Here is a 22,757-nt window from a genome sequence, read left to right as displayed (position 1 = left end):
TGCTCGCCCAGTTCAAATGGTGGCATCTGGGCCGGTCCACGTTGGCGCCTGGTCTGGCATCTCATAAACAGGATAAAATGATAAACGGACACTTGCATCTGGCGTCTGCATGCGAGCAACTGTCTCCGTCTCGGGACTAGGGCTGGCGGCTTGTAGAGTGCTCAAGTGCCTACCAAGTACCAACCAGAAGCTAATGATATTGGTGGCTTGCCGCCCATGTCATCGTGGCTTGTAGCTTGTAGCTCGTAGCTCACACCACCAAGTTTTGACGTCGAGTTGAGTTCGACGCTACTTCGGCACACCCGCCTGGCCAAGTGCCTCCTGAGTCCTAGGTCCTAGGTGCTCAGGTCACGGTGCAGGTGCCTACTGCCTGTGCAACCCCCCGGCAAATTTAGCCCTCAGGCCCGATTATCGTTTCCATTCGCGACAGACCAGGTCGGTCCCCTCCTTCTTGATTGATTTGTTTCCCTCCTGCTCCCTCTCGCGTCTCCTCCTCCTGGCCTGGCCTGTCTTCTTGTTTGCTGCGTTGCTGTTCTTTTCTCTCTTCTGCCTTCTGTCTCTTCCACCGTGCTTTTCCGACTTTTCCAACCAGTCCATCGGTTTCTCATCAATCCCCCAGCATCGTTTCGTACAAGGTTATCATCTCGCTTCATCCGTTGCAAGGTAGCTAGGTATGTTTCTTGTGCTCCCCTCATCCCACATGGCCCCCCAGGGTTCGCGAGCATGGCCATGCATCCTTCTCATCCGCATCCTGGGCAAGACCCGGCGCTGCACATCTCCAAGATGCATCTCCAGGAATTGTTAACGTGTTGTACTAGCAGAACGACAAAACCGACATTGCAGGCCTTTCAACTCATATCTATCTGATTGCCACTTCCTGACATTCAGCATGCCTGGCATCCGTACGTTTTCCGCCGCCGTGTCGTTGGTCCTTTGAACAAGTGTAATGCCTCCTGCCGCATGTTGGGACTAACACTACGGTTTGCGGCAGCGTTTGGTGCTCTTGACAAAGTCAAAGCTAGCTTGAAGACTTTGTTCAAGAAGAAGAACAGTTCCAAACCCGACTCGGCAAAGCCTGCTGATACCTCTGACAACAAGCCCGACACCGCAAAGCCTGCTGAGCCTGCTGTTCCTGCTACAACCACCACCGTCACGGCTGGAGCAGCTGAAACGAAGCCAGAGGCTCCAGCTCCAGCAAGTAAGCTTGCCCTGAGATTATTGCCTCGATTTTTCTCATCGTTTGCCATGTTGATGAAGTTTATTCTAACTGGCCTCATTTTGATTAGCTCAAGTTGCACCAGCCACTGAAGCTCCAAAAGAAGAGGCTCAGGCTGAGGCCGCCCCCCCCAAAACTGAAGCTTCAGCTCCCTCGATCCAGGCTACCAAGGCTGAAGAAGCTGCTCCAGGTGAGTGTTTTCTTTGCGATTACGCCCATCCCATTCACGCCAGGCTGTTAACAGAGTCTCAAGCACCGCCTGTTGCCGAGCCTACTGCCGAGGCTGCTACCGAGGCTGCTACCGCACCAGTCAAGGATGAGCCAGCTGCTGCTCCTGCCACCACTCCGGCATAAATCCCAACACGCAGCCTGGACATGATGTTGTGGCTGTCACCTATGACCCATGCTGCAGGCTGTTTTCCGCTCTAGTTTTCCCCCCAGCTGCGGGTGTCATTTGATTGCTGGTGTCTTTTATGAAGGGTTGTATGTCGATTTGGGGGCCTGATCATACTGCATTAACTTGCGCGTTGGTTTTGTTCATTGTTCCGTTGAAGCGCTGGATACCCACGAGAGGGAGGCTTGCGATATACCCTTGTGCATGCAACTTATACCCCACACCATCACGGTTATCGTACGTGCGTGCGTTGTTTATTCCCTCCGCTGTTTGGGTCTATCGCTATAATGGTCTAAGGCAGATTTGGTTCATGCCATGCGTGTCATTCAATCGCCCGTGTCTGCATTGCTCATGACATTTCATCAACATATTGCCTTGTACCGTGCGGTGTGCTGCTCTGATTTCGATTCGGATAATGTTGATGTTCCAATGGCCGAGTACAAGTCACTCCAGCGCCCATGGCGCCTCAGTGACGGTGATTTGAGCTGCAGCAGACCCTGAACCAGATCCTTCGCCACGAGATGGTCTAGATGCTAACGAGCCTGTTCTTGGCCCTGGGGGTAGCCTCGAATAAGGGATTCCTGGACCGGGAGGCGGCGGCATCCTGGTCGCCTGTGCCCATGGCGCGGCCGTTCCAATAGCAGACGGAGGTAGAGGTGTATGTGCGGCAGTAGACGGCGCGACGGCCACGGGCTGGTTCATCATGTGAACGCTCTGAGAAGGTGCAGGCGCAGTAGGATCTGCGTCCCATGACAATAGTGATCCAAATGGAAAATGTTGCACCACGGGAAACTTGGACAGCACTTCAGCGTTGAACATTTTAATCATGCCTTTGTTAATCTTGCCCCACCCATCCCTGATGCCCGAGATGTCAAACAAGATAGGTGAGTGTTCCCAAAACGGCCCCTTCTTCACGTCATTGATGAAGCCTACTGCCGAAAAGTACATGTTTGATTGGCGCAGATGCTTGACGACATCGGGTTTGGTGATGTCTCCTGGCTTGGGGGCACCCTTGACGGAGCCCTCGAGGGGCATGGGCTCGGTCGCGAGCGTGATGGGGCGTGTGAACTGGGCGGATCCGAAGATGTAGGGGATGAAAGAGTGATCGTCAAGCCCCCATACGCCATGGGAGCCCGCAGGTTCGAGGGTGTATTTGCGGATGAGGGCGCGCACGACGCGAAGGTAACTGGGACGTCAGCTGGATTCGTAGCAATACCGTACCTAGGTGTTCGTGTCAAGATGCCACAGGGAGCTCTTCGGCGTGGCTCTAGAATGGGGTGCGGCCTGCGCCGTGCATATGGTGATGGAGGTGTACTTACGGCTCAATGACATTCAGGACGACCTCGCGCTCGATTTCACCGCCCTCCTTTGGGTCGTTGAAAAATCCCAGTTTCCAGAGACATGCGACGAATGCGACGAAGCTCAGTTCGTGGCCGGTCCCGTAGTCCAGTCTCTGCGCGCTACCAAAGGCGCCTAGTAGGTAGGCAGCCACTTCATCCTTGGCCGTGGACCCGTCGGCTCCCTTGGTGGCTAGGGCTTCTCCGAGAATACCCTTGTCCAGGAACGAGTCGAGATGGTCCTGGACGAGTTCGTGCCATCTCCGGAAACTGACATTTCCGAAGCGCCGTGGTCCCGGGTCGGGAGGCGCCTGCTCGACGAGGGCCTCGACATCGGACAGTAGCTGCTGAAGAGCCTGGACAGAAGGCGTGGAGGATGGAGAGCCTGGCGTGAGGGGAAATGTCTTGGGGGTGGGCGAGGAGGCTTGATTTCGGGGGCAGAGGGAGTGGTTCAGTTGGAGGATGAAGATGCCGATGTCCCTGTAGGCTTTGGAGGTGAGAAAGTGGGCGACGTGGTGGCCTTCGTTGATGCATTTCTTGGGCTTGATGAACTTGTGGGAGGCGAGTTGCGCGGCTGGGATGACGGGTAGCGCGAGGGGCGGCGCGGGATGCGGAGGTGTGGCCATGATGGACGCGAGGTCTGCGGCCGCGGGCGATATTCGTGCGGCGGACGGGAATCTGCGGTTGTTGAACCTTGGTGTGGTCAATGGATATATTGAGACGACCGTGCCATGGCGTTGCGGCTCGGCAGATGTTGTCCTGATGTAAGTCGAGGCTCATTGGCGGGAAGTGGGCTGCAAATTGGTTCGAATTAGTCAGCATTCGACCGTCGGGTGACGGAGCGCACAGGTCAGTAGCGAAGCGGGATTGCAATGCGGAAGACAACGTGTACTATCGTGATATAGCTACACGGATGCAGTTCAGAAGAAACCATACAGTACGGAGTACGGAGTCCATCCTGCGCATTCCATGCTGATGGCTTCAGCTTGAACTCGGCACTTGGTGGGGTAAATCGAATCACGATGATGTGGGGCAGAAGCTGCAGCTCTCTCTCCAGGTTGGGATGTCGGACGCGGTTGTCGCATTTCTATTTTCATTTGCCGTCGCACAAGAACCACCGAGCGCCTGGGCCTGTGTTAGTGACCGTCGGCTTTCCTTCTGGAACATGATGAATTTTTCGGACATGCCGAGTACGATGGACCGTTGACCAAGTTTTCGCTGATGGTGCACCGTGAACTCGTCACCTTTAGACTGAGACGGCTGCGACTCGCGCTGTCAAGATGCCCACCACGAGACGGGGTGCAGCCGCCCTCGCTGGCCGTGATTCAAACCATCCCCCCCGCTCTCTCGGCCGGGCAAATGCGTCGCAGACAACGAGCCCACGCGTAGCTGGGAACGCCGCTTCAATTACTACGCCTACAAGAGGCACAGGAAAGAGAAACAGGAGAGATGCAAAACCGGACGCGCCGGTTGCCAAGAGACCTGCGCTTGGGCGGCCGAGCACGCGGACGGGCTCTAGGACGGCCTTGGAGGACGAGAACGAGGACGACGTGCCGCGGGATCAAACTTTTTACGATGAAATCAACGAAAAAGCAGCGTTGAGGGCCAAGGCAAAGAGACGATTCGTCACGTGGCGAGAGTACTATGCTGCAGCCGAGGAGCAGTTACTCCAGGAAAGCCAGCAAAGCGAGAGGCACGCCGTGCCAGAGACCAGCGAGCAGGGTAATTCTTCGTCTCGTTATGGACCCGTAGAACCATCTGATGATGGCGGCGTGGCACACGAATCACACGAGCAAGTGGGAAGGCAAGAAGACGCCGGTGTGGGGGGCAATGGCGACGAAGCAGAAGAGAGTGAAGAGGAGGATGACAACAGTGACCATGGTGCTCCGGAAGCAACAAGTTCTGCCGTGGCTTCTGGCAACGCTTCACGCATGGAGAAACTGGAACACGTTGCCCACATGGACGCCATTTCCACCGACATGGCGTACATCGAGCCGGAACCACCAGACACGAGCGTGTCGACCTTTAACCTCGATTGTGATGGATTGACTACAATGATAACTGCAATGGGCGGACGAGGCTGGATGGACCAACGAGGCGAGTGGGCAGATGGACTGCTTCGCATTGAGGAAGAGTCCAGGGCCGCATCCGAGGTCATTGGAGCCAACGACTGCAAAAAGCTATTTCACGAGATTATTGCCCTGTGGCGGAGTCTCAAGGACATTCCCAAAGCACCATCACTCAACTTGCAGGCACGATATCTACGAGAGCACTCCCGAAAAATACAGAAGCACCTCAAATTGGTACGGACTTTGACGGGGCAAGTCAAGAGCGACGCCTCGAAAAGTAACCTCCGACGAGGCAATTCGAAATCGAAACGAAATGTGCATGCACAAGGCCAACAAAGAGACCTATTGAAGCGTATACACGGCATGTTAATACCAGCGCTCGTGCTGGCACTCAAGGAGGCGCTATTGCTAGGAGGATACTCAAGGCTGAGGACGAAACCAGAGGTCATCGGCTGCAAAGGTGGACTCTTCATGGCATGCACTTTGCAATTCGCGCTTCGGGTCGTCGGGTTCATCGATCAGCTGTACGGCGTGGCAATGGCACATTTGCCTCCAGAAAAGGAGAAGGAGAGTGCGGCTGCAACGGCGCGACGGCGGACGCGGATGGAATTCGCGAATTGTATGCAGGTGTTGAAACCTCGCATACTAGCAGGCATGAATGAGCTGAAGCGTCTTGCGGAAAGTCCACCACTGCAAGTCCAGTTGGCAGAGCGGTCAAGAAGCTTGCGGGAGGCGCAGGAAGAAAGGGACCGGATAATCAGGCAGAAGAAGGACGAGCAAATGATGCTGTTTGTGGCCTCCACCAAGCGCATGCCAGAGGACACGCCCAAGCCACGGGACGAATACTACGACAGGCACGGTTGGCGACTGTGGGAAGATGAGGTGCTGCTCGGGGTGATTCGCAAGACGAGGTCTCCGAACCTGGTGTTGCTGACCAGGCAGGTACCAGGCAGATCACTAGGAGAGGTCACGAACAGAGTCATCGAGTTGAGGGAATGGATCAAGGCGAAGTATGAGGCGGCGGGTGTCTTGCCGCCAAAATGGTGTTATCATTCATAACACGGGACTGTGCACAAGTTGGTTGGGGTTTTTGTCCGTTTTCGAGGACAGCCCGGGTTGGCGTTTGTCACACGAGTTATGAATTGGAGCGGCAGCAATCAGATTCGAGGCTTGCGGATTGCGGGCCAGATGCTGGAAATGTGTTGCTGTGCTTTGTGAAACCGGATGATGCGGCAGCCCACGGCGGGCACAACAGACGGAGACTGGTCCTCGGTAGATGGAGTAGCTACCTGGTTTACCTACTTGACAAGTCAATTAGAACGGAGCACTAGCTTCTGCGTACGAAGTACTCGGTAGCCTTGAACAATGACGGATGGAGGGACCAGCGCCTCATTTGATGTTCCTGCCGTGATGCCCCTGCGGACTGGCCTCTCCACTTCGGCGGCAGTCGGGAGTAGTCAAGTCAGCGGCAGTAGAACAGAAGAGTTGGGGATCAGGAGACCAAGTTCAAAGCGGGCGACGACACGACCGTGGGAAATTACCACGTTGCGGGCGCGTCGTTTTGCCCAGGGACGGACGGAGGACGGATTTCCAAGTCCCCGCTGCAGAATGACTGGGGGCGACAAGCGCGAGGAGACGGGCGGGGAGCACGAGCGTTGAAGTTGACATCAATGGGGAGTGCCTGCGTCGTGGCGGCGATTCTTTGCTGCGGGATTCATCATGGCGTGCTGCCGGCGGCGGCGTCTGCATGCAGGTTGGCACAGGTGCAGGTGGTGATGGACGACTCGATGCAGATGGGTGAAGTGGGTTGAGTCGTGGACACGATACCTTGGAGAGTTGAAATCACTCCGTGCCCTAAGTACCGAGGTACTGTCCCTCCCCACTTCAGTACCTACGTACAGTAAGTACCTACCTAGGTACTTAAGGTACTTGGCAGTAGCTGTGGCACGGGCACGCGGGTTTGGTCCAATTTGCTGTCTGCTTGGGCGCGAAACCCCGGGGAAGGCGGGGAAGGCGGTGACGGCCGATTGCTGTCTGGTGCAGGGCCATCCATCGCTATCCAGACTCCACTGCGGACCAGTCCACCCCCCTGGACCACATGCAATTTCCTCTGCTATCTTCTTCCCCCTTTGCACCACCGCCTTCTTCCTCACCTATTCCTACCTGCACTGCCCTGTCGTCATCAGCTTGGGTGCTTGTTTTATCTATTTCCTTTTTGTTTTTGTTGCATTTGCAATCGCAGAGACCCTTGCTTGCTACGGAGTAGTCTTGCCTTGTTATTCATCTTTTGCCGTGTCGTGTAACTACCCAGTCGAGCGGCCCCGTTCTGCATCTTCGCCCTCAGGAGAGCAGCTCCCACGACGTGGGCAGCCGTTTGTGAGACATTGAGCTGAGCCGTTGCCCAGTGTTGCGTCGTGTGGCATCCATCTTGACGACCAACGAGGTGAGCCTTATCAACACTTGGAACTTGTATTGGAGAGCAAACCGGAGCCAAAAACCACGCGTTTCCACACGCGTGGCAGCCAGCCCCCCCGCTGACCATGACCACAATATGCCCACTCGATGATTTCTGTCTGCCTTCAACCTATTTTTTTGTGTAGCAATCGTGCAGCTGAGCACATTGATGAGGTATGATGCTGACGTAGCCATTGTCTTCTCTACAGTCCTTCCATCTCCGCACATCAAACTCGCTCTAATTGAGTATCGACAATGGCCGACAAGGAAAATCTCGACGTTGCCCAGAGCTCCGACGTGGCGCCCGCCAAGGAGTCAACCCCTATCTCGCCCGAGAGCTCATCCAAGGCCAGCACGGCGTCCACCTCGCCCGCGGCGAAGCGCGCCGGTGCAGCCACAGCTACAGCTACGGCCACGGCTCGACGAACTGCTGCGACCGGAACCACTTCTTCATCTCGAACTGCTACCGGCTCGACTGCTGCAGCTCGCGCCACGGGCGGATTGAGCAAGCCGCCTACACGCCCTCCCGCGAGCACCACCTCCACTTCGCGACGTCCAACGACCGCTACCTCTACCACCTCTACGCACCGTAGCCGACCCAGTGTGAGCGCGAGCGAGGATGAGCCAAAATCCGCCTTGACTGCCACTGCTGTTAGGAGGACGAGCACCCTCGTGTCTAGTCCCGGCAGAAAGGTCGCTCCCGCCGAGAAGAAGCCAACCACGCCAACGACGGCTACCGCTGCCACGGCTCGTAAGCCTGCAACGACTGCCGCTACTACGGCTGGGACGAGGCCTTCTGCACTTGGCTCGAGGTCGTCAACTGCAGGAACCACGTCCTCAAGCAGATCAGCAACAACGGCAACTCGGGCTCCCGCAACGAGCAGCACCACCTCGAAACGCATGTCCATTTCTGGTGCTACCGGTCGTGTCTCTGCCACAGCCAGCCGACCTGGTACTGCCAAATCCGATGCCTCCACTGGTGCCAGGGAGATTGAAGAGCTCAAGACCAAGCTTCTCCAGGGAGAATCCGAGATTGAGTCCCTCAAATCTCAGATTCAAAGCTCAGAAACCACAATCTCTGATCTCCGCGAGCAGCTGACCAAGACGGCTCCCGCTCTCCAGACCGAATCCCCGCAGGGTGTCGAGGCTGACGAGGCTCCCGCGAGCTTGAAGTCTGACCACGAATCTGCACTGGCTAGTCTGCAGAGCCAGCTCTCTGAAGCCAGTCGAAAGCTGGAGGCTGCCGAGTCTGAGCTTGAGCAGCACAGGGCCAACCTAATTAACGCCGAGGAGTCCAAAGCTGCCACCGAGTCCGAAATTGAGGCCCTGCGAAAGTCTCTCGAAACAGCTCAGTTGGAGAGTGAAGAAAAGGTCAAGGCCATCGAAGCTGCGCTGCAACGGGCTTCGGACGATCATGCCAAGGAGCTGTCTGAGCTTCGGAACTCCCTGACTGATCAGCACAAGACTGCTATCGAGACGCTGGAGGCCAGCCACAAAAAAGAAGTCGATAAAAGCCAGACTGATGCGTCCGCTCACGAAACGGCTATTGCAGATCTCAAGACTAGCCACGAGTCGATCGTTGCCGAACTGCAACGCAAGATTGATGAGCTTGCCGCCTCGCAAGCTGCCCTAGAATCTGACAACAGCGAAAAGTCCCAACCAGACCAGCAGGCCCACATGAGCAAGGTTGCCGCTCTTGAGGGCGAGGTTGCGGAGCTCAAGGCTCTCAGCGATATCTCTCGCAAGTCTGCAGAGAGTGCCACCCGTGAGCTGACGGAGCTTCGGAATAGCCTGGCTGAGAAGGACGAGGAACTCTCGTCGGCCAAGGAAGAAATGTCTTCTTTGCTGGCCAAGGTTGCTGAGACCCAGTCTGCTCTGGCTGACAAGGATGGGGAGATCGCCAAGCTTAAGACAATGCATGATGAGCGCATGAGGAGCGTTTCTCAGGATTACGAAAACGAAATTGAGAGTCTCCGTGGCGACGCCTTCTTTAAGCGCAAGTTTGAGGAACTTGAAGGCCAGCACAATGAGGTCAAGGCTTCTTCTGAGGAGGCTGCCAAGATTCACAGTGATGCCCTTGCTGCCTCGAAGGCCGAGCACGCCGCCGCGGTCCAAGCGCTGGCTTCCAAAGAGGAGGAGCACCAAAAGAACCTGGATGCTATCCGCGCAAGTCATGCTGAGGAGCTGGAGAGCGCTAAGACTGGTGCTTCTGCGGACAAGGAGGCTCACATTGGTCAGCTCGATGCCCTCAAGGTTCAACATGCTAAAGAGCTGGACATCTTGAAGGCGGAGAGCGAGGCCTCTTTGGCGAGGGAAATTGCGGCCCTCGCATCGACGCATGCCGGTACAATTGATGCTTTGAAGCAGGAACACGCCGACGAGCGCCAAAAGTTAAAGGCCGCCCACGACGAGGCCCTCTCGGCGGCCAAGAGCGCAGGCAACGACGCACACACTAGCGAACTGGCAGCCATTCGTGCTGAGCTGCAGGCCGCCAAGGAACAGGTTGAGCAGGCTCGGGCCGATGGCGAACTTGGTGTTGAGACTGCCAAGAACGAGCTCCAGGAGAAGCACATTGGCGAAATTGAGAAGATTGTCTCCATGAAAGCCGAGGCCATGGATAAGATTCAGGCTGATGGTATTCAAGCACGAAAGGACCTGGAAGAGCTGACTGCCACCCACGCCAAATCCATTGAGGACACCATTGCCGAGTACCGAAACAGCTCTTCCGGCTTGGAAGAGAAGCTCGCCGAACAGCAGGCGGCCAATGAGGCGCTGGAGAGTGCCCTCAAGACTGCGCAGGAGGCCCTTGCCAAGGCCCAGGCCGAAGTTGAAGAGATGGGCCAGCAGTTTGCTCAGGAGAAGATGGAGCGCATGACGGCCCTGGCCGAGTTGGATGCTGCCAAGAGCGTCAAGCCCGACACTTCAGAAGCGGATGCCCTTCGCAAGGAGCTCGCTACCTTGAAAAAGGCGCACGAGGACGCCAATACCGCGGCCGAGGCGGCGCTCAAGGACAAGGACAATGAACTGGAGTCACACAAGGCCAAGCTTGCGGATGCTCAGCAGACGCTGGCGAACATGAAGAATGACGTCGCACTCGCTCAAAAGGAGCTGGAGGCTCACAGGTCGGAGGCGGACGCCAAGCACAAGACTGCTCAAGCCGACTACAAGGATCTCAACGACAGCATGACTAGTCTGGTGGAAGATGCCAACAACAAGGCCAAGGAGCTAGAGGCTAAGCTCGAAGAGGCAGCCAGAAATGCGGCGGAAAGCGGCAAGAAGATTGAGGAGCTGGAGGCGCAGCTCAAAGTAAGGGATGCCGAGCTTATGGAGGCCAGGGTATGAGTATACACAGATGCATGGTATGGACTGGCATGGGATGCTAATGGGTGGACAGGCAAACGTCAGCAATTCCAAGGGTCTGTCAAGCAGCAGGTTCGCCGGCGCAGGAAGTGGCAGCGACGGAGCTGTTGCAAACTATGACGCGGCTGAAGGTGAGGATGACAGCAACGACAACGGCGATGATGATGACCACTCTTCAGCGGCATTGGCTTCGGTGCGCGGGCCCCTTTGTTGAAGTGGCCGTAGCTTGCACGGTTTCCCTCGGTTCGGCATTGTTGAGAGGGGTGACTGAAGCTAACTTTTGCGGGTGTTTTGGGTGCAGCTCACTAAAGCGCGCTTAATTGCGAAGCAGATTGATGCTCTCGACAGAGAAATGAGGGACCGCAATTTGCAGTAAGTGATGACGATGGCGGTGATGATGATGCTGGGAGGGCAACTTGGACTGAGGAAGGCTTACTAATCGATCAATGCGGTGCAGACTGCTCAACTCGATAACGCATGCACACCAGTCAAGGTAAATAAGAGAAGGAATTCAATTCACGAACCAGCGTTGGGTGGCTGATTGGACAGAGGAAGAAGTACTTGACGTTGGGAGAATATTTGGTGTTTTAATACCCCCCCATTTTTTTCTTTTCGCCCCTGTTTGTTTACCTTGAAATGAATATATACACCTGAAGGTGACGTCGACCACGAACCTAGGTACTTAGCGATGATGGGAGCACAGTTGGAGGAGACAAGAACAAGTGGTCCTTTTTTTCCCCACCTTATTCTTGTCACGCTAGTTGAGTGCTAGGATTGTTGCAATATGACGATGGATCAAGCGTGGATTCTTGTGTTGCACTGGTTATATTTACTACTAGTTGTAGGTTGCTGAGGAATGACGATACCCCGGTTGTTATTCGGTACTCGGTCCACGGCTCGACGAGATGTGTGATTCCTGTCGGGGCTTGTCATGCCGTCGAGTGGCTGTGGCAAGCGAGAGCTTATTCAGCAGCTTGGTGGTGAAGGGAGCCGAGTTGACGGTCCAACCGTCGTCGATTTGACGCGTGTAACGTGTAACGTCTGAAGGTGCCAAGGACCAAGGCCAAGGTGGCGCCGGGGCAGGGGTTGAGCCGCGTGCGGAGCGCGAATTGCGGAGTGCGTGACGTCTGTCGGTCCGAGTCTGACCCACCAGACGTCATCCGCCATCGCATCGGCCTTCCGAAGAGGCTCTGTCGCTTATTCATCCCTGTTGCCCACCACGACCGTCCACCACCAGGCAACATCACAAACCACCACCACCACAACCGCCACCACCACCGCCACCACCAGGCAACATCACAAACCACTCGTTGCATAATATTTCGGTGGCCAGTTTTCTCGTCTCCCTTGGATTTTCCGTCTTCTCAGCTGCGCACAGGGGAATTCCGAAAAGCCATGACCACGACAGGGCCGAGTCCCCTTCTCCTCCCCCTTTCGCAGCCTCGCATCGCCACCGCCGTCCCGCCATGCCCGAAGTCAGACGAGGAAGTCGGAGCCTCGATTGGCACGCTCGGCCTCTGCAAACAGTAGCATCATCATCCGGCCACGACCATGCCTCCCCAGAAGCAAGCGAGCCGCCGGCAAACGACGCGGCTCCCCACGACACGACCACAGGCTGTGCCACCGGCTCGTCCGGCTCCCACATCCACAACCCCAACACCACCACCGTCTCACCACCAGTCCCGGACCCGTCGTTGCAATCCCCTCGGCGGAGCGTCTCCGGCCGGAAGATGCCCTCATCTCCGCCCACGCACGACCCCCCCCGCCGCAGCCTCTCCTACGCGCTCCGCCCGCCGGCTCCGGCGTACTACGACTCCCGAGCTGCCACGCGCACCGAGTACGCGCGCCGCGGACGGACTCTCCAGGAATACTACGACGCCAACCCGCTCCTGCTGCCCCAGCTTCCATTCACCTGGCACCACGGCCGCCGCCGCTGGCGCCTCTTCCTCTTCGGGTTCCTCGTCTTCGTCGACGCGTCCGTCGTCCCCATCGCGCTGTACTACGCCCTACACTACGCGGGCCACGTCGAGGGCTGGATCATCTTTGCCGTCGTCACGACCATCTGGGGCGGGCCCACGTACCTCGAGTTCGCCGTGCGGACCTTGCGGCTCATGAAGGAGGAGAGGTTCTACAGGCCCCTGGGCACGGAGTCGCGCTGGTGCTTCGACATGCTGACGTGGACGTCGGTCGTGACCATGACGGCCGTCACGGCGCTCTTCGTCGTCGGGAGCGCCCCGCACGTCGTGTGGCTGAGGGTGCTGTGCATGCCTGCGCCGGCTATACTGTATTGCTTGGGGGGGGTTACGGCGCTGTTGATGCTTTGGCACGGAATGGGGTGGGGGGCGCCGTTTAGGATCAGTTCCACGGCCAAGGGGGGCAAGGTACGTCTTTTTCTTTCCTGTCCCTGTCCTTGTCCTCCTCTTCTTCCTCTTTGTCCTTTCAAGGGCCGTGTGCTGACTGGCGTAGGTCCTCCCCGCGGCCTACTACTTCATGGAGGACGTCATTGCCGTCAATGTCAAGGCCGGACGGCCGTACCGCGAGGCGCTGGCTGCGCGGTTCAAGGCGTCCCGGCGGTTCCGGAGGATGCTGTACGTGCAGAGCATGTTTTGGTGCGTCCCTGCGCTCGTGCTGGCCGCCGCCCTGACGGTGGTGGCGGTCGTCCATGATGTCCCTGCCACGGCAGCGTACGGGATATGCTGGGCCGTGCCGTTTATCTGGTGCGCCGTGTGGGTAAGCATCTCGGTGTGGTGGTGCAAGCGGGACATGGTGCGGGAGAGGATCGAGTGGGAGCAGAGCTGTGGCACCGGCACCGGCACCGGCACCGGCACGGTTGAGAAGCAGACGCCGCAGGGGACCGAGTCGGACTGCGGGTCGGGGCTTGTTGTGGGAAGGCCTGCCGATGCGGCTGCCCGATAGTCGAGTGGCCTTTTGGATGACGTGTTGGCAAAGGATGGCCGTGATGCTTGGGCCCCGGGGACTGGCATGGCTTAGCATTGGCTCATTTGGAATGGTCATGTGGAGGGGGTGCATTTGTGTATAAATAAATATCCAGCATCGGGAGCATATCGAGGTGTATTTTGGAGCAGGGATGTTGATCCGAGTGCTTCTCGACCGGTGAGGCGTCTCGAGCAATTCGAGGTCCGTCGGGCCAGGGACGCTGCGTTGTACGGGATGCGTCAAGCTTGGCTACTACTTGGCTGCTGCCGGTTCCTGGGTAAGAAAGCGCTCGTCCTCCTTGGATATCAAGGAAGCACTCCTCTTTGGCCAGCGGCTGTGTCCGTGATTTTCCCGTCCATGGCAGCACTGAGCAGCTTGTGTGTCAACTGGACGCCGTGAAGATGCAACTCCACATGTGAAAAAGGATATAAAGTCTATAAAAAGGCACGATTCAGACCCTGAAAGTGGGTAGCCTGGCCAATTGGCCAATAGGAGAGAGCAGGAGGACGAGTACTCCCCGGCACGCCTTGGCTAGGTAGTTAACAGCGTTACGTAATACAAAGACCTCTCCCTCTACTCCGTACATGCTCTACATATAACCATGACCAAAAACAAAGTTTCTACTTTCTCGTCAGCCCACCGCAGCTTCATTCACCAAACGGGTGCCATGCGTCGTCCCCGCACTTCCAAGTCGAGTCCCAGTTTATCAGGTCCAAGTCCAAGCCGTCAAAAGGTCTTTGCAAGTCTTTAATCCGTGCATGCAGCACAGCACAGTACGCCGTCGACCAAGGCCGTCAAGGCTCCCCAGGCCACAACGGCAACGTCGGTCAAGGCGTGACTTGCAATGCACAAAAGGTTGCAGGCTTCAGGCACCGTGACGCCCTTGTCGGCCACACGAGGGCCTAGGCGGCTGGCTCGAGGCATTTGAGTCCCTGATGTCTGGATTCGACCTCATCATCGATGCCTGTCCTGGTCTGCTCCGCCAACGCAGGCTTGCCGCGCGCAGCAATCCGTGGCCGTGAGTCACAAATCACCACCAAGACCACAACCTCTTCGCGTCGCTTTGCCCACATGTCAACGCGCACCAGGACACCATGCCTTGGACATGGTCCACGTCAAGGGCTCGAGCTCAACCCGGCGGTGGGTGGACCAGACCACGCGTTGCTCTTGGCCGGCATCTTCATCGGCATCGGCGTCGCCACGAGTGCTCGAGATGCCGAGCCAAGACAGGACGAGCAGGCTCGATGCTTGCTTGCCGGTGCCCGACATCGTATGATTCTGATTCTGACTCTGGCGGCCGCTGGCCTTGGTCGGCCTCGTCGCCTGCCCGGTCTGGCCCTCCAAGCGCTCCCGCAAGTCCCACGACGCAAACGAGAGCAACATAAATACCCGCGTGGGAAACCTCGTGGCGAGTCCCGAGTCCCTCCTCAACTTGGCCAGGCACCGCGTCTCTCCAGATAACAATACATACCGCGACACAAACCCCCTCCCGCCTCTTTGGTCGTGCAAAACCTACACTGCACAAACGAGACAATGAGACTCCAGCGCACCTTTGTCGAGGCTCTTGTGACGCTTCTCGCGACTGCCGCCGCAGTCCAGTCACTCCCGACTGCGACTCCGGCCGACGCAGCCGGCGAGCTCGGCGGCCCTCCAGGTATAGCAACATGTCTCAACCCCCCCCTGCCGTGGATGATGCCCGCAAGGAAGGAAAATTCTTACAAGATGGCAGATGCCCTAGAACCCGCTGCCCTCGGCCGTCGTGCGCCGCCGCCCGACGGTTCACCGCTTCCTGCTGTAGTCCCTGAGCATGATGCTGGGGCTGCAATGCCTGGTGGCTCTGCGAGGCTCCGAAACCCCCCTCAGCCTGGGGCTCCAGCCCCCCCAAACCCGTGGAAGAGGGCAGTCAAACAAGCGGGCTTGAAATGCGGAGCCCCCTTCTGTTTCTAGACGGCTATAGAACTAAGTTGTATATTTTGTCTCGCCGCGACGCAGAGAGGCCAAGGGATGCTCTTGCTACAAAATGTACATGCTGACGTTTATATGTCTGGAAGAAGACGAGGAGAAATCCATGACAATTCAAGGAGATGGTACTAGCTTACTAGCTACGTAAATTGACTTGAATTTTATTTATTCATTTCCATGCTCTTCGTAACCTCGAAGCTGTACCTGGCCATTCGAGACGAACGAACCATCGTGAAAGGGCTCGTCCCCTCGGAGGGCTCGGAGCACCAGCTGGCCCAACTCACCATGTAGCAAACACACTTTGGTGCTAAAAGTCGCTTGGTCTTTCCAAAACGCCCTTGCCGTCACGGGCTTCTAGTTATTGATCGGTGTCTTCAAAGATGCAGCAACCGTACGGGCTGGAACATTCCTCGACACTGCGACACATGTTTTTCGCACTGCATGCACTTTCCACTGTCGAGATTCCCGGCTTTGCGTTTTTGCCTTCGTCTACTGGGCTAGGCAATATCAAGTCTGCGACCGTGCCGGAAACATTCGATGCAAGCCTTGGAGGGAATCGCAGCACGGCGATGGAGAAGAAGCACCTCTCGCGGCCAGTCCGCAAACTCCCCACCGAAGAGTGACGGCGGAGGGCTCAGACGGCCACGAATGTCGACTGTCACGGTCCAGGGCAGACTTCTCTAAACCGACAGGTCGTGTGTTTCTCTACAGCTTCTTCGCACGTCGAGGCCATTGGGTTCTCTGGCGTGCAGGTGCGAGACCCTGAGCCGCGAGGCGGACGAAGCACCGAGTTCCAGGACGAGTTGTCGTTGGCCGTGGCTGATTCGAGAGGAGACATGCCATGTTGGCCAAGGTGGCGCGAGAGCAAAGTGGTCAAGAGTCGCGAGGCCTGGCGCCGAGCTGACGATTTTAATCAACACTTCTGTTGGATTGTCCAGGCAGGGAAAAAGACGTCCGTCATGGTGGCGGAATCAAAACACGAGAGACTTGGCATGGACAGAGGAGAAGCCGGCAGAGATACGGGCGTGGGAGAGGAATTGATGCAAGGTGCTGCGTGACGCATGACAGAAACACATTACGATGGATGCGTCTCGTCTGTTGGCACTCACGATTTGAAGCTCTGGTCGGCCAGAAGACTGGTTCGACTCAAGATTCCACTCGCTTGCGCTTCACTTGCAACAGCACGCATGCTGCCGGGCATACTGTCATATTCGTCTGCCGCTGGCCTTCGTATCGCAGAAGAACAGTCCTGAGGCGCTTGCAGGAAACCAAATCAGACCTGGTTCACCTACCGCAGCTGCAGCGCATCCTTCGCAGCTGCCAAAGCCTGGAACAGCTCATTATCGTGATATCGTCTCCCAACAAGCTGCAAATTAACGGGTGCGTCTTCGAAGTCGCCCTCGTCCCACAACTTCCTAACTCGTGCGCACTCCACGCCCAGTGCGTCCTTGACATCATATTCTTCCTCGCCCTTCTTCAATGCCTTGATCGGGGTGGGTATCACTACTCCGGGACAATCGAGATAATTCCACATTGCCGTGTAGTCCCAATACCACGCCGTGTCGTGGCTGCTCGCGGGCCCTACAAATGCCGGACATAGGATTACATCAACGCCTTGATTCTCCCAGTCCAATGAGAATTCGGAACGCATGTCGTCGCGGAGAAGCCTTTGTTCAAGGACGGCTGTGACCAGCAGCTCCTCGGGAGCAGCTTCTCGCTGGATCCATTCCGTGAGAGGATGCTTGGGCTCCCCCGTGAGAGCGTGATGGGCGTCTGTGTACTTTGTACCAGCTGGCCAGTATGCTTTGCGAATGTTTTCCATTATTCGGGCGACTTTGTAGGGCTTGAATAGCTTGACCTGAAAGCCAGCCTTCTCAAGACGTGATTTAGCCCAATTCAAAGCTCTAGTGACGGGCGGTTGGGGTATGATGACCCCGTCGTGCATCATGAGACCAATTCGGCACTTTTCTGCAACCTGCTGTCCGACGCTGGTTCTCATTCCCGTCCACGGAATAGGTATGACTCGGGGGTCTTCAATCCATGGTTTCGACCCTATCACGACGGCCATGAAGAGATCCATGTCTCTCAACGTCAGGGCCATAGGGCCTGTGGAACACAACACATTTAATTCAGCAGACACACCACCCGCCAGGAAATCCTTCATCGGAAGCGAGTAGCTTGTGGGCTTGAAGCCGTAGATGCCACAAAATGCACAAGGGCCCCTCACGCTACCTCCAATATCTGTGCCGACGCCCAAAACCGACCCGCGAAGCGCTATCAAGGCTGCCTCGCCGCCAGTCGAGCCCCCTGCCGATAGCTTGATGTTGTGCGGGTTGAGGGTTCTGCCGTAGAATGATGTGCTCTCAAGATGCATTAAGCTCTGTGGCTGGTTCGTCTTGCAGTAGAATACGGCGCCGGCAGAGCGCAGAATAGCCACCATTTGACTGTCTTTGGTGTCCTTCGTCAGCGTATCCAAGTATCCCAAATCTCTCCAATGCCCTGCAATAGGAATGTGAGACTTGATAGTAATGGGAACGCCATGCAAGGGACCTACAGTCTGCCCTGTGGCAGCTAAATGGTCGTCAAGTTCCTGAGCACGTGCAATGGCTTCGTCCATGAACCACTCGGTAAGACAGCACGTGAGCTGGTGTGCAATCATGGCACGCTTGGCAAACGCCGTGACTACGGCGGTCGACGTCAACTTCTTGGAAGCAATGGCCTCCGCGAGCGCCGTCGCATCATAATTCTCTGTGATGTCGAGCTCCGCCTCAGACAAGAGGCCGCACTGGCGCGGGACGCCGACGACAGTCTTGGGCGGATTCTGGATGACCCTGTCAGGCAGAAGAAGTTCTTTTGGTACGGCGGCCGCGAACCTTTGCAGCACCGCCAGCCTGGCCGCCTCATAAGTAGCTGTCCCTGCGGGAAGAGGCACGGGTTGTACAACAGGTATATGTGTTGGTGTCATTTTTTGATATTTTTATATTTTTCTCTTTGTGATGTTGCTCACGACCGCAATGGTAGCCCAACGACGTATAAAAGCGCAACAGAGACGTCCCGCAAAGAGCCCGTCGTAAAACCCAAAAGTGCGTGGAAGAGTTTGTTTGGAGTATTGCAAAGAGTAGGCAGGGAAGGAATTGAGAAAGCAAGAGTGATGGAAGTAAAATTATCTACTGATCACGTTCCTACTTAGACACATAATAGAGGGGAGACAGGCGGGCGTTGGGATCAAATACGGAAGGAACGGCCTTCGTGCTTCCCCGCACGACAGCTGGATAAATAGACGCTGTGGCTGCGGCGTGTCCGCCACTCTGCATCAATTCTGTCACACCAAAAGTTGGGCGTGGCCCACGCCACACTTTTGTGTGTAGTAGACCACCTTATATGCTATGCGACACACCCCCTAGCTCTAGCTGACCTAAATGCTAGAGCTATTTCTAGAGCATAGATCCTGGGCAAGGCATACTGCTGCCACGATGTGCTGCCACTATCTGCTGCCACTATCTGCTGCCACTTTCTGCTGGATCTATCTGCTGGCTCTATCTGCTAGGCATCTTACGACTCTACTCGCTTTACCTCCTCTCTGTTTAGAGAGAGGCCGCCCTTATAGAGTAAATGTACTTCTAAGATATAGAAGTGGCCTTTTTTAGAGTGCTCCTACTAGTGGGATTCGAACGTCGTAGCAAGGTAGTTGCGCTATAGTGGGAAGTTACAGGGTGTAACCCTCCCGGGCTCATAACTGTCACACTAAAAGTTGGGCGTGGCCCACGCCACACTTTTGTGTATAGTAGACTACCTTATATGCTATGCGACACACCCCCTGTCGCACGGCAACGGCATGCCTAACGCGCTCTAGCATACCTACCTAGGGCTAATAGACACGCATGCGCACGGGATTAAGTTAATGCGCACCTAAAGCGTAGAGCTAGGCGCACTTATTTAAAGAGCGCATATAATTCTCTCTTTTGTAGATTAATTTAAGGCTTTTAACTATTATCTAAGTAATATCTAGCTTAGTGCTACTACTATTATATAATAATTATAAGCCTAGAAGGTATTAATTAACTTCTGCAACTTCTATTAGTATATTAAGCATTCTTTATATATATTATATGCTTATTATTTTTATTTTAAGCTAACTATAAGCTAATCTACTAAGCTAACTATACTAATAAGCGCTATTTTAGCGCTAGTAAAGCTTCTTTATTTCTCTATAAATTAAAAGAATTAGTATAATATAATATATAATTATTATAAGATATAGAAGATTTAAAACTATATAGACTTTAATTAACTAGAGCAAAAGTCTAATAGTTTCTTTTCCCTAAGCTTAAGCGCTTAATAATAGTAAAGGCTAAGGTTCTTTATAAAGTATATTATTACTTTAATTTAACTTATATAGTTACTAAGGTATATAACTAAATATAAAAGAACTATAAGTATTAGTATACTAACTAGCTATATAAAGAGAAGAGTATAACTTATATATATACTTAGTTTGCTATTTTAATTAAACTAAGTATATATTAAGTAACTATAGTTAAGCTAAAGAGAATAAATTCTAAATTTACTCTTAAGCAGCTAGTTAAGGCGCTAAAGGCATAGCTTGCTTTAAATAATTTAAGTATTTATATAGAAGCTTATAGAGCTTATAAAGTAGTTCTTAAAGATGCTTAATATATAAATTAGAATTCTAAGAATTAGTATCTTTAATAGAGCAAGTATACTACTATAGAAAAAATTGCTAAGATCTAGAGTATTATTACTATTTATAATTTCCTTAAAGCAGCTAGATTTTGCTATAATTCTAGCTAGGCTAAAACTTTAATTAATATAATAAGAAATAATAAGAGTATTAAAATACTAAAGACTTATATACTTAGGGACTTTAGCAATATATTTAATAGCTACCTTACTTAGAATAAGTATAGCAAGTTAAAAGCTAAGAGTATTTATACTACCTTAGGTAAATACTTAAATTATAAAGATAATAAAAATAATACTAATAATAATACTTAAGGCAATAGTAGTAATAATTAGAATAATACTTAGAATAATATAAAGAAGAAGAGGTGCTTTTATATACCTAAGAATTTATCTCTTCTTTATCTCTAGAGCGCTTAGAAATATAGAAGACTATACTATATACTTACAGAAGACTAGAGTCTTAAACTTTATATATACCTAACTAAAGAAGAAATTATATAGATAAAGAACTACTATAATAGCAATAAATAAAAGGACTTATGCTTAAAGCTATTAGCAGAAAGCATAGAACTAAGCTTATAGAATAACTAGAGCTTTAATAAGAAACTATACTTTTTTAATAAGGAATTTAATAGCGCTATTATAAATCCCTAAATTACTTAATTTTATAGGCAATACTTTAGAATCTATATAGCGCTTAGATAAGCTAAATATTTACTCTCCTTAAGCACGCTATTAGATAACTATAGTGCTATATATTTTATTAATAATATTAATCTGCTTAAGCTAAGCTTATTTAGAGAGATAATAAGAGAATATATAAAGGTAGAAGCAATAAGCTATTTAATTATTAAAAGAGGCATATATATACTTAGGAAGATTCTATATAGTAATAATAGCGCTAAAATAGTAGACTTTACTCTTAGCAATATAGCTCTTATTAAGAACTTCTATATTAATATTATCTTAGTAGATCTTCTATATAAAAAGAGAGCTTAGCTTTATAGTTATAATTATATACTATACTATAAACTATTAGAAAGAAGTATAGTGCTAGTATAGCTTATTAGAAAGTTTAGCTTAACTTTCCTTAAATATAAGCCTCTTAATAACTATATAAAGAACTCTTAAGGAAATACTATAATTTTAAGCCTTCCTACTATTATTACTATAAGTAGTTATACTTAGAATATATATATATAAAGCTCTTAGCGCTAGAGGCTTAGTAAGAACTCTCTAAAGCTAAGAGAAGATACCTCTAAATTATAGCATTTATAAGCTAGCTATCTTAGTAAAGCTGCACTTAAGAAGCTCTACTTAAATGCTAGAAATATATATATAAAGAGAATTAAGCGTAAAGACTATAATATCTATACTTAAGTGCTTATACACTAAGTTATATCTAGGCGCTCTAGAGAGTATATATTACTATATTTATTTTAGTATATATATTAAGACCTCTAAGATTACTTACCTAGTTATAATAGTATAAATTAGCTCTTAATATTTAAGGATAAATACTCTAAGATAATATAAGTATATCTGCTTTTTAATAGCTATATATTAAATACCCTAGATAGCTATAAAGCTATATAACTAGTACATCTTCTTCTTATATTAGGGAAGAAAAACTCTACCTGCTTTTGTTTTCGCTCCCTAGAGCAGCTCTAGCTCTATGCCAGCTAGGATCTGCCTGTCTTCTGCGTGTGCATAAATATTGCCAGCTTTACTAGCTGTATTCTAGAGAGGCTAATAACCCCTAAAAAACTAAGTCTGCCTCTAGCTCTATGCTAGAGCTATACTGCTTCTATTTATTCTTTTGCTATATTCTCTAGCCTTTAATTATCCTCTCTCTCTAGAAATATAATTTATCTCTATATAGTATATTATCTATTGCTGTCTTAGAGGTAGGCTAGTCTAGCTCTAGGCTGTTATATAACTATTAGTATAAATATCTAGTATTTAGTTGCAATAGCTTGACTAGCGTAAATATCTAGTGTTTAGTTGCAATAGCTTGTATAGTTAAATTTACCTTACTTCTGTCTTATATATAAATTACCTCTTAGCTTTACAGCTAGCTATAGCTTAACTCTAGCTTTACGCTAGAGCTATTCTGCACCTACTTAATTCTCTATTCTGTCTGTTAGTTCTTAATTATCCCTGCTCTCTAGAGATACAGACTATCTTAGTGCAGTATAACGTTTATTACTCTCTTAGAGGTAGGCTAGCCTAGTTCTATACTATTATATAGCTGCTAGCGTAAATATCTAGTATTTAGCTGCAATAGCTTATATATTTAGATTTACTTTATATTTATCTTATAT

The 22,757-nt window shown here is 52.2% G+C and overlaps 6 protein-coding genes across 6 annotated transcripts; 4 read left to right on the top strand and 2 right to left on the bottom strand.

Annotated features, from left to right (window-relative positions):
- Window positions 1–889: 889 nt before the first annotated feature.
- On the top strand, window positions 890–1,570 carry MAM_02712 (uncharacterized protein; the record flags this gene model as incomplete). The annotated part of the gene is made up of 4 exons (XM_040821511.1): window positions 890–902; window positions 992–1,198; window positions 1,287–1,406; window positions 1,470–1,570. 4 exons carry the CDS (start codon window positions 890–892, stop codon window positions 1,568–1,570), a joined length of 441 nt encoding a protein of 146 aa, XP_040680080.1.
- Window positions 1,571–2,054: 484 nt separating this feature from the next.
- On the bottom strand, window positions 2,055–3,573 carry MAM_02711 (phosphotyrosyl phosphatase activator; the record flags this gene model as incomplete). The annotated part of the gene is made up of 2 exons (XM_040821510.1): window positions 2,055–2,796; window positions 2,930–3,573. 2 exons carry the CDS (start codon window positions 3,571–3,573, stop codon window positions 2,055–2,057), a joined length of 1,386 nt encoding a protein of 461 aa, XP_040680079.1.
- A 654-nt stretch (window positions 3,574–4,227) lies between these two features.
- On the top strand, window positions 4,228–6,075 carry MAM_02710 (uncharacterized protein; the record flags this gene model as incomplete). Its single annotated transcript, XM_040821509.1, has 1 exon — window positions 4,228–6,075. The coding sequence occupies one exon, from the start codon at window positions 4,228–4,230 to the stop codon at window positions 6,073–6,075; it is 1,848 nt and encodes a 615-aa protein (XP_040680078.1).
- A 1,650-nt stretch (window positions 6,076–7,725) lies between these two features.
- Window positions 7,726–11,206, top strand: MAM_02709 (uncharacterized protein; the record flags this gene model as incomplete). The annotated part of the gene is made up of 3 exons (XM_040821508.1): window positions 7,726–10,806; window positions 10,865–11,023; window positions 11,132–11,206. 3 exons carry the CDS (start codon window positions 7,726–7,728, stop codon window positions 11,204–11,206), a joined length of 3,315 nt encoding a protein of 1,104 aa, XP_040680077.1.
- Window positions 11,207–12,296: 1,090 nt separating this feature from the next.
- MAM_02708 (uncharacterized protein) lies at window positions 12,297–13,746 on the top strand (the record flags this gene model as incomplete). Its single annotated transcript, XM_040821507.1, has 2 exons — window positions 12,297–13,211; window positions 13,297–13,746. The coding sequence occupies 2 exons, from the start codon at window positions 12,297–12,299 to the stop codon at window positions 13,744–13,746; spliced, it is 1,365 nt and encodes a 454-aa protein (XP_040680076.1).
- Window positions 13,747–17,017: 3,271 nt separating this feature from the next.
- Window positions 17,018–18,694, bottom strand: MAM_02707 (acetamidase; the record flags this gene model as incomplete). The annotated part of the gene is made up of 1 exon (XM_040821506.1): window positions 17,018–18,694. One exon carries the CDS (start codon window positions 18,692–18,694, stop codon window positions 17,018–17,020), a length of 1,677 nt encoding a protein of 558 aa, XP_040680075.1.
- Between the last annotated feature and the right edge of the window lie 4,063 nt (window positions 18,695–22,757).

Source organism: Metarhizium album (genome assembly GCF_000804445.1).
Source record: "Metarhizium album ARSEF 1941 chromosome Unknown scaffold_5, whole genome shotgun sequence".
Classification (NCBI taxonomy): domain Eukaryota; kingdom Fungi; phylum Ascomycota; class Sordariomycetes; order Hypocreales; family Clavicipitaceae; genus Metarhizium; species Metarhizium album.
This window is presented reverse-complemented; position numbering and strand designations above follow the sequence as displayed.